Here is an 11,643-nt window from a genome sequence, read left to right on the forward strand (position 1 = left end):
CTGGCTCCAAAATAGAATTGTTTATTTAGATGTATGCATCACGTTGGCGATTGACTAGTTCTTTTTTCTTTCTTTCTTTCCTTCTTTTTTGCAGCTATGCGTGTTGGGGAAGTATTATTTGGCTACTAATGCATATTTCCAGACATTGCTTTGGCTAATTCAGTATGCACAGATGTATCAGTTATTAAAAAAAAAACACAATTCAGCCACTATGTGACTAGACTTTAACTCCAACACCTCTCAACAGAAACTTTGCTCTTCTTGACATTTCGTGGCTGATGCTCGACCACTTCGTTGCTCTTTAATGGCCACGCCCCAGCTCGGTTTGATGCATCGCCTCTTCCTCGTGCTGCTGCTTCTGTGTATCTGACAGTGTGCGCAGGCCAGCAGCTCGACAGCTCGTCCCAGCAACAGGTAAGGTCCCATCACTGCCGCTCACTTACAACCGCGTTAGACTGCAGCTCTTTAGGGCTGTGACAAAGTGCATGTCTGCAGCTTATTAGAAACCCACCACATCAGTTTTGTTTTGTTAGTTTTTTCTAAAATAGGTTTGTTTGCTCTTTGACAGCGGTATATAGTTTAGGTGAGTTTGAATTTGAGGTAATACGGGTTTAATGGTTGTTGAGTGAATTTCTTGGGTGAGTTGACTAAACAGATTGGTTTGATTATTCGATCCTTTATTCTAAGGGTAAAAGTTATTAGTGAATCTATAGCTGCAACTTTACCTGATTTAGTGTCCTGTATGGATACCTTTACATTTTACATTTTTACATGATTTAAACATTTGACAAACCACTTCAGGATATGATAGCCTGACCAACAGACTGTTATCATTTACAAACTGTTAAGAGCAAAGAAAACATTAAAACCATTCTCTCTGCCAAAAATGATGGAATGATTACATTTGTCAAACTTTGCTTTGTGGCATATGTGACTCTCCTTTGTATATACTATCATTTACGTTTTCCTGATGTGATTTTGTATATTTAAAAATTCTTTTTTTTAAGGGCAAGAAACAAAAGTGTAAATTGCTGATAATCCATTGTCTTATGCAGAACATGACTGGTTACATTTATTATTTTTCAGTCGGTCCATTTCATTTGTGTATGCAGTAGCGTGTTTTATGTAGTTAACACTGTAGCCTTTTGTGTGAGTAAGTTTCTGTTACAGCACAGGAAATATTTTAAAATACGGCTTAAAGGAAATGAATGCAGTGACCCTGAAATCTTTTATTTTCAGACCTTGAATTCATTCTTGATTCATTCTTAAGAAAAAATCCATGAAAAAGAAAGAGCCGTGTGATATTCATCATTTAAATAATGTATACACTGAGCTGTTCATGCCGTTCTTTGGCTTTAATAAGCAGACATTTATTTTCATGGTTGTTTTACACATGTTCTTTTATCCTTTATGTAAGCTATTGTTACAAACTCAATATGAAATAATAGAAACAAATGCACTCCCTCACCGTGTAAGGATGGAGGATTTATTTTTATTGTAGACCTGAGAGTCTGGATAATAATGCAGGGCTCTTTTTTCCAATACATAGATTTCTATGATACGTAGGAGTAACTATACACGTGTTTGTTCATTTTTTCTTTGTAAAATTTAAAAGGGTCATTTAAGTTTTTAAAGAAAAAAATTGTGAATTGCTTGACAAAATACCTTTACTATACATCCAAGCAATATAGAAATATCACACGCTATCGTCATTACTGTTTATTTAAATGCCACAAGCAACTACCTGCTGACACAAACATATTAAATATATCTTTATTACTTTATTTCTGTAAAAGAAACTGCAGTGTGAAAGAGAATGAGAAAGAGAATTTTTTTTCACATCTTATCTTAAGTGCTTCCAACATTTGTTCTTATAATTTTCTTCTGTTTTCAGATTCTTTCATTTCACATAACTCTGATTGTGCGTCGTGTATGAAACATGAACCTCAGTCTCCCCGACCAGAACATGCACAGCTCCTCTGAAGGCTGCCTGGAAGACGACAAACCTGACATCATGTTGCCATGCTTCCGCAGAAACATGTACGACGAGCCTCTGGCCTCGTACTCCAACGGATCCATCATCTCCCAACTCCTTCGCAAGACAATCCACAACAAGAGGGCACTAGATGAAAGCCATTTCTTTCTTTCCTCTTCTGCTGCTCCTGACTCCGGCCAGGAGGACCAGAGCAGCGTCTCGTCTAAGGACAGCACTATGGAAGCTGCCTCTCCCGGTGCTCATGTCTCTACAGGAGGCAGCCCAGAGGGAGAGCATCCCATCAGTGACCACCTGCAGGCCAAGAGGGCCAGGGTGGAGAACATTATCAGGGTGATGGCTGGCTCTCCAAACAGCAGGCAACACGGAGACAGTGAGAGGTTGGACACTGATGCCCGAGACACAAGAGAGACCAGGGAAACATACAGGGAGAACAAACGCAAACAGAGGCTGCCTCAGCATCAGGAGCACAGCATTGGAGGACCAGCAAACAGACGTCCTGGAAGCACTAACAGTGACAACTGCAATACTAAGGATGAGGAGTGTCACAAGCTGAAGGAGCAGCTCCACAGCATGCAAAGGCTCCTGCGTCAGCTGCAGGAAAAGTTCCTTCAAGTTTACAATCAGGAGGACCCTGAACACAATGACACGCAGGAGCCAGAATTGGCTGCTGAGCATGACAGCCTGGGAGAAAGCTACACACACACTGAAGAGGATTTTGAAAGGAAGACTAAGGACAGAATGAAAGTAGGTTATCTGGTCCACCAAAGAGAAAGTCAGAACCTGCAGGAGACGCTGAAGCAGGAGCTTTCTCAGGCTGTGAATGACTGTGTGGACAGAGTCTTCAAGAAAGTCTCATCCTCAGGGTTGGACCTGTCCCCCCAGCAACGCATGTGCTCCTCTCCGGACCTGCAGATCAACATGGGTGCTGACAGGAAGAGCCAGCAGGTGGGTTCCACCCAGGAGCAGCCCCTGGCAGAGGAGGCTGCAGGGAAACCCCACTCTCTGGAGTACTATGAAAGCTCTGAGGCCCAAAGCCCACAGGACCAGACCGAGGCACTGTCCCTGGTGGTGCGCAAGCCAGCTATAACCCCTCTAAGCTCGGTCAACCAAACAGTGAAAAGGCCCTATCCTGTGCACCAGACGCCGTTTCAGTTCAATTACCCAACTCCTCTGCATGACAGTCAAATCCTGGAGCATCTCCTGAAGTACGGGCCACATTCCAGCTTCGGGGGACTCCCCTGCATGCCTCCATCCATGGACAGGACCTCCCCGGACTCAGTAGATCTGCCCTGGGAAGCCATCTCCATGAGGGCCAAGGTGACGTCTAGCCACCTGGGACACCACCCGCGTCCCTCCGCCCTCGGGGCAGTGGCAGTCGACAATCTGTGTCTCCCGCATGTGAAGATGGAGTGTGGGGAGCTGCAGAGCATGGCTGAAAGAAACCCCTACATGTCACTCAATATATCCTTTCAATTTGAAAATAATAGTTTGCTCTCTTGCATGTTTTCTTTTTTCTTTTTCTTTTTTGCCATTTTTTGATGCAGAATTAAGATTTTATTTAACAACTTCTACAAAAAAAACATAGACATATAACACCATGTTTCCTGACATATTGTTAAAAGTAAAAGCAACATAAAAAAGAAAATAGTACAGTTATAAAACTATAACAATCTTTTAGAATGCATTCTTTTGATTGTAACTACATTTACTCAAGACTTAAAATGTCAACTTGTCAAATTGACAGAATGTGCAGTGACAACCGTGATTTAAAATCCTATTTTTCTGTGCTATTGCAAATTACAGCAGGGTATGTTTGATAATTTCAAATATATGCTGTTTTTTATTTCAAACAAATTCCCTCTATTTCAGCTCTTCCATCTGAACAATGGCTGGTTGAAGCTCGCTGCAGCATGGGCAGTTCCAGTAACAAACTTCAAGGAGAATTTTTTCTTTGATCTCGCTAACCCCATAGAAAATTACAGCGTCTTCTTTAATCCAAGCCGAGTAATGACTTTAAGTTTAGAAAAAGACAAATAAAAAGGAATACAAGGCTTTGATAAGAATTGCCGGGAACAAAAGCCAATTTTCAAAGGCAGAGAAAGCATCGGTTTCTGTTTCAGGAAGCGTCGTTTTTTCAGACTTGAAAAGGTGCAGGATCTATTTCTCCATCATCAGAGTGATAGGGGTGCATCTAAAAGGTCACATCTGAGTGCTGGTGGAAATCAAAAGTGCCTGCCAACCACAACACTTGAGCTCTTGTCTTGAGCATTTGTTGTTGGATACATTTGTCAGGAGGATGTACACAACGGAAAGAGAGCACGATAACAGTATTTATTTCCTAAAGGAAGAAATTCCCTCGAAATGCATCCAATCGAAAATATTTAAGTATTCTAAAATATAGTTATGTAACATAACCAAAATAACCTTTTTTTACACTATTTGGTCACGCCATGCAGAAATTATCACAAAAAAGATAATAACAAATAAATGTAATCACTCATAAATTTAAATACATACGTTATTTTTCACTGTCACTGATTATAAGGTAAATGATTTCCTCCTAAAGGTCCTTAAGAAGTCATAAAAATGTTATTTGGCTTGATTTTATTTTTGCAAGGCATTAGAGAGTTATTGTTCTGTGATGCCTTTCAGGATTCACTCTCTCTTTACAGTGCAAAAGAGCTCTGCTTCTCTTTGAACAATACCACATCAATCTTTCATTCCAACTTCCTTATTTCAAAGGTAGGGATCCCTAATAAAATGTACGCTGCTGTTACCTGATAAGGAAATATTATGACCTAAGGCGTGGTGCTGGACTACAGAGGAAATGCTCCTGAGCGTCTTCTTTGCCATAGGGGAAAAACTTGAGAAGGTATAGAATGTATTCCTTTTTGCAATAAAAGACACATGTTGTCTTATATATATATATATATATATATAGATATATATATAATACATTTTAATTATTTAAAGTAAAGCACATAAATCTATGAAAGAATTATATATGTTTTTGGAATATTTGTTCAATGTGTTTTTCTGAAAAAAGGATACAGCAACATATGTTGTCTTTAAACCAACTTAATTATGTCAGACAGTCAGCTCCTTTTTCAAAACATTTCCAAACAAGCCGTCTTAACTGCCAGCCATGAAGTGCTCCACTCTCTAATTAAAAATCCCAAATCGAATTCGTAATTCTGTTTTGCCAATTAGCACATGTTAGGGTCATTATTGACTCTGTGGCTAATGTCGAGCTGTTCTTTAGGGAAATCCAATTTAGCCGAAGATTGAGGCAACACAATCCGCTGCTCTGCTATCACTTTGCACGGGACTGTGTGCTGTGTGTGTTTTATATATTTAATTATCAGCTTTTTTGCCTTGACGCTAATTTGAACATCCAGGAGGGTCTCACCCCAAGCCACCTGAAGAAGGCAAAGCTCATGTTCTTCTACACCCGCTACCCCAGCTCCAACGTGCTGAAAACCTTCTTCCCTGATGTTAAGGTAAAAAAAAAAAAAAATCTCATTTTATTTAAACAACCCATGGATTTGTTTTTCCTGCGCTGAACTCTCCGGTGTCTACTTGTCAGGCTGTGTTTGGGACAGAAAAATCAGCAGTGTGTCGGAGGAGGGAAACAAAAAGGCAGAGGGTTTATACAACAAAGGCGCTGAGCTGCTAGTATGTCCTGGGGGCAGAGGGAGATACAGGGGCATTCTCTCTTTAAAAAGGCCACTCCAGTCAGCAAATGGAGTGACAAAGGACTCTGTAGGAAAGGCATTGCTATTGAGTGTCAACACAGAGTTGGTATTAGAGACTTGTGCGGCTGCAACCAGGCGGCGATGAGCTGGCCCTAAACACAACATCCTGTCTATTTTGGCCTTGGTCTCGTGTCAGGCCTTCTCTTCTGTGTCCACTTTTCTCTTGTCTCCTTATCTGTGTCCGTGTACTCCTCATTATCTATTTCTTTCTGCCTCTTTCTTTTTTGTCTTTTCGAATAGGAACACTATATCCTTTATACACCTCTCTTGCCTCCCTTGCAGTTACACTCAAACACCTGTCGAGTTTCTCTGCTCTCTCTTCTTCTTCATCCCTCCATTTCTGAGCCAGTGCGGGCCCCTGCTCTGACCCCCGGGGTCAGGGGGGAGGATGCTGTTGCTGCAGTCCCTGCAAACGTCTCCTCCTTGCTTACAATCCTGTGGTGGGAAGTGGCACTGAACAAAAGAGCACCTAATCCCAGTGTCTGATTCCATCCTATCAGCCCGAGTCAATGAGAGGGAAGCTTCCTTCTGTCCTTACGCTGCCGCTTTCTCACCAACCACACCAGAGGGAAGAAGCGTCTTTGATGCCTGCCCAGCCCTTAGGCATTTTTTTTCTGTCTTTCTGGATGAGGAGATAGAATAACAAGACTAATGTCAAGACTGAGTTTAGAAACACAGAGGCCTGACAGATGTTTTTTCATGCAGGATATTGGTGGGAAAGGATCAGAGCAATTAATTTTGCGTAGAGTGACAGACCATTTGGTGGCATTTTGCCCTACAGGTACAAATGCTGCTTTTCAGGCAATTATAGAGAGACACAGTTGATTTTATAATTGAAAACCATGGAGATAAAATGTTTTTACATTTCTACTTGGAGTTAGTGTATTTTTAAAATTAAATTCTGTCATAACATATTTCCATATATCCCAATAAGGATGCTTTCTTTTGCCCTCTTTACTGGATCAGAGTTCCTTCTGTACCGAGATATTAATTCAAAAGATTATTGTCAATTCTTCTTCTCTTTAATCTTTTGCTTTAAATATATATGGCATAAAAATACTTTTCTCTCAATTTGCAGTTCAACCGCTGCATCACCTCTCAGCTCATCAAGTGGTTCAGTAACTTCAGGGAGTTCTACTACATCCAGATGGAGAAGTTTGCCCGTCAGGCCATCGTGGACGGCATCAGTGATGTCAAAGACATGACAGTCAGCAGAGACTCAGAGCTGTTCCGGGCACTCAACATGCACTACAATAAAGCCAATGACTTCCACGTAAGTATCCCTGATTAGTCATTCATCCTTTTATATTACAGTTTGTATTGTTAGTGTTAAGATAGATCTCGCTGACTTTGCTGGATTTAAAAAAAAAAAAAAAAATGAGTCATACAATTATTATTTTAAAGCAAATACGAGACAATTAATTATGTAATTATTTTCTTTTCAAACACATAGTTTAATTCAAGTGTGAAAATTGATACAACTCCCATTTCTTTTTGTCAGCTTATTAACAAGCTACTTCCATCCATCAGTTAGCTTAGCTTATTTTAGCACAATGACTGGAAATGCCCCCTCATACCTTATCAAAAGTAGCATATCAGCACCTCTAGAGGTCACATGACTTGTTTTGACATCGTTTTTCACCACCCTTATGCCCCTTCTACAGGTTTTGTCCAGGTCTTGTAACCATGACTTGCACTATACTTTTTCATTCACGACAGGATTTTTTGTTCTTAAAAACAACAACACGTTATGGGCCTCCCTTTGTTCAATAAGCATGTTTGAAATTAAGGGAAGTATAGCCTACATTTTGTTTTTAGCAGACAGTTTTAAATAAGATTGGTTATTTTTAGTCAGGTCATTATTAAGCTACAATGTAGCCTTGCTTAGAACAAAGACTGTAAAAGAGGAGGAACCAACTAGCTTGAATTGCTCAAGAGGTAACAAAATCCACCTATACCACCACACAAGTTTACACAATATATGTTTTTTATTTGCAAGCAGCCGTCTGGATAAACATGATTTGTTGGTTTGTATGTTCTTACGTAATTTATTAAATGAGAAAAAACTTGCTGAATAGAGATTCTGTAGAGATGCTGGTATGTGGATTTTCTTACCTCTGGCCAAACAATGCCTGTTGCCCCCCCCCCTCAAGCTAAGCTAACCAGCAGCTGGCTGTTGCTTCATATCAATTAAGAGAAAGGTATTGATCTTTACATCTAACAGCCTATCAGAAAGCAGTCAGGGTCATTTTCCTAAATGTCAAAGTAATTCTTTTGAGAAGTCGAGTCGTGGCAGTGACAGGAAGCACAGCACTTACTAACAGCACTAACCTGCTGAAGTATGTCTTTGTGTCAGCATGTAGCTGCTGCGGTCACATATGTCCGAGTGCTGACCTGTTTGTCACACTGCACCTGTGGCTGGCCAGCCTTTACAGCCATTATCTAAACTCCAGAGTGATGCTTTATCAAACTGTGGGAAGAGGAAGCCGCAAAATCCCACTAAAACAACTCAGGATTAGAGGACCAGTACGCCTGAGCGAGACTCAGATTGCTACTGATGCGGAATGCTGAGAAAGACGCTGTGGATGCCGAGGGAGAAGGCTGTTTGGTGGGAAAGGGATGAGACCGTTTTCTTTACCTTGGGACCAAGACATTCCCTTCCCAGGGATGCCTTTGTGTCAGGAGATGAGGGGAAAGAAAATAACTTGTGCCAACAACTCTTCTGCTAACTGTTCAGTGGGTGGGAAACAAGGGCTGCAGGGCGGTTTTTCTCCCAGCATCCTTTGCATCTAGACTTGATGTGTTGATAATGTTGTGGATCTTCCTGTAGTTATTGATCACTCTCAGAATCTTATCCCAACTTAAACCACACCTAAACCTTACTTTGAATTTAAACGTGAACTGCAAATCACAAATCTAAGCATGTGTATTCTGCTTTATTTCACTTATTATTAGCCACATTCACTTGACAAGTCCAGAGAAACTTTTTTATTTGAAGATATAAAAGCAAAGAATAAGGCCAGAATTGCACATTATAGGTAGAAAATATCTGCCAATGCAGCAATCAAATTATATTCATTAAGTGTCTTGAAATTAGATGTACTAACTCATTTAGATAGAGACATCTCACCTGCAGTGTTGGCCGATATTTTTCTTAGTTGCTTTTTATGTCTTGAAATAACATTTTTGTCTGGACTTGTCTGGTGAATGTGGCTTATAATAAGTGTAATGAGATCAATTTTACTAGAAATTAGACAAATACACGTGCTAAGCGATTTGGGTTTTTGCTGTTTGACCATCTCAGTCCCTTCAACCAAATCATTAAAATCTTCTGATTCCGGCCATATTCCTGGTTGGAGTCATAATCATACTTTGTCGACTGATCTCGACAGAGCTAGATAGAGTCCCCCGGGGAGAAAATTCACCAGTAGTGAGTTTTAGATTCAAGAAAACAACACTGGTTAATCAAAGAGGCCCCCAAATGAACGTTAATGATTGCAGCACCACATTTGTGTGCAGAGAACAAAGAGGTGAGCTCCCTTTCATCCGCTTGAGTGTTTGAAGAACTGCGCTACAGGTCTGCATATCATATGTATCTGACTTTGAGGAAACGGAAGACTGATTGTAAAACAGCTTTAAACAAAGAGCTTCTTCGCTGTGTTTTGTCTCAACTTTTGCCTCTTTTTCTCTCTCTTTTTTGCAGGTTCCAGACAGGTTCCTGGAGGTGGCTGAAATCACCCTGCATGAATTCTACAACGCCATTTCTGCAGCCAAAGATTCAGACACCTCTTGGAAGAAGGCCATTTACAAGGTGATCTGTAAGCTGGACAGCGACGTGCCTGACGAGTTCAAGACATCCTCCTATTTATAGGCCAAAGCGGAGAATAGTAACAGTATTATATCATCCTTTCTTGTAGTGCATTTTAGTGAGGTGAAATGTAGGTGTTGGATAATGAATCATTTTGTAGAACTGTAAAAGCACACAAACACATTTAAAAAAAAAGAAGGAAGAAACTAGTCTTAAATACTGAATGTTCTACTTTTACCTACAAGCTAATGATTCTTGATGCTCTTGTGGTTTATTCTATTGTTTAGTGTTCTCTTATACTCTGCCTCATCACATTTAGAGAGTTTGTAGGTGTGTACAAATGTTTACAAGTGTTCTCTTTCTCTTCAGTATTATTAAACTCGAGTGTAGTTTAGTTTGTACTGATTTAGTTGAACTCGAAGACTTGTTTTTTTTTTTTTTGGCAAATGACTGTCAGTATTACTTTGCTTTAATACTACTTGATTTCCTAGCTGTGTGTGTGTGTGTGTGTGTGTGTGTGTGTGTGTGTGTGTGTGTGTGTGTGTGTGTGTGTGTGTGTGTGTGTGTGTGTGTGTGTGTTGTGTAAATGTTCATGTTGCAGTTATGTGTTATAATTATGTTTGGCAGAATGTGCATGTGAAAACACTGCAAAGGTTTTAATATCATGTATAAAGGTCATGTAAAGTACAATCATTTTCACATTTCAGTCAGCAACACTGTACTGGATGATTATTGAAATTAAAGATGCACTAAATTATAATGTGGAGCTTGTGTTTGTTTTCCCTTTAATTGCATATTTAACACATTTTCACATCTAAAGAAATAAGACACAGCAGGTAGTTTATTTTTTTTTCTTGACCGGTAATGTTGAATTCTCCCTATGAAAACACTGTGTGTCACCGCCGAGCCCCCGAAGGTGCCTCTAATCCGTGTCCAGCAGCCAGCTGTTAAATGTCCCCCAAACTATGCTGTTCACATTGTTCACCGTAGCTCAGTTCAAGTCAACTTTCTAAGGCCTGCATTCATTGTGTGGCCCGTGCGGATGCAGACAACTGCCATGTCTTAAAAAAAAAGCCACAATGCATTCCCTCCTAATGACTAATGCCGAGGTGACCTCATATCACAGTTGTGCAACCAAAGCAAAATTCCACCAGCCTGTTGACTCTTTCTTCCAGGCACAGACTCAAAGCACGCTGATCGCAAACACACACACACACACACACACACACACACACACGCATACACATACGTTTGGTGATGTCACAAAAAGCTTTTTTTTAAGCCTGAAGTTGAACATAAACAGCAAAATAAAAACAGTGAATTAAATCATATATTTATCCGTGAAGAAATACATTTCAAAAGTTAACATGTATTTTTATGCTTTTAAATCACAACAAGGTGCCTTCAAAATGAAAGAAAAATACATTGTCTTTCAAAACAGAATTGACCACTTCTATAAAAGTATTCTGTTTCTTTTCCCCGAGTGAGAATAAGTCGTCAGCGCCCAAAAACCAAACATTTAATTGAAAAACCTGTTAGGCACCCAAGCACCAATTACATCAGAAATGATAACATTAAGGAAATTAAAACATTAGTTGGATTGGTTGATGACACAGACTGGAGACAATGATGCTCACTAATCTTTTAATAGACATTTCTTTTCAATTAGATCAGTCTTCTTCTGTAAATTGATTTACATTCTCAACTCAATTAAAATGCCTCTGGATGAAGCAAAGTGAGGCGCTCGAAATTAATTTGTTGTGTTACAATTTCTGAACAAGACTTGGTGACCTCTGATATAATGAAAGAAAATAACAGAAAATACCTCCAGTGGCTGAACCGCCTCTGGCTGACAGACCTTCAACTTAAACAGACAGATATGAAATTATGTTCGACTAGACTAGACTAACCCTAGTCTCCGATAAAACAGCAGGCTTTGTAATGAAGATGAAATGGAAAGGAAAAAGGCAGCAGGACGTGATAACATTTAATAAAAAACACTGTCTTTGTGTAATGCATTTAACCTCAGATTTATTTTTAAAAAATCTGCTTTTGATGAAGCTGTACTTTATTTTATTTTATAA

The 11,643-nt window shown here is 39.8% G+C and overlaps 1 protein-coding gene across 1 annotated transcript; it reads left to right on the top strand.

Annotated features, from left to right (window-relative positions):
- Nucleotides 1-203: 203 nt before the first annotated feature.
- Nucleotides 204-10,319, top strand: prox2 (prospero homeobox 2). The gene is made up of 5 exons (XM_061063258.1): nt 204-414; nt 1,895-3,457; nt 5,389-5,496; nt 6,830-7,024; nt 9,455-10,319. The coding sequence occupies exons 2-5, from the start codon at nt 1,940-1,942 to the stop codon at nt 9,620-9,622; spliced, it is 1,989 nt and encodes a 662-aa protein (XP_060919241.1). The 5' UTR covers nt 204-414; nt 1,895-1,939; the 3' UTR covers nt 9,623-10,319.
- The last annotated feature ends 1,324 nt before the right edge of the window (nt 10,320-11,643 follow it).

The sequence above is a fragment of the Labrus mixtus genome, chromosome 18 (genome assembly GCF_963584025.1).
Source record: "Labrus mixtus chromosome 18, fLabMix1.1, whole genome shotgun sequence".
Lineage (NCBI taxonomy): Eukaryota > Metazoa > Chordata > Actinopteri > Labriformes > Labridae > Labrus > Labrus mixtus.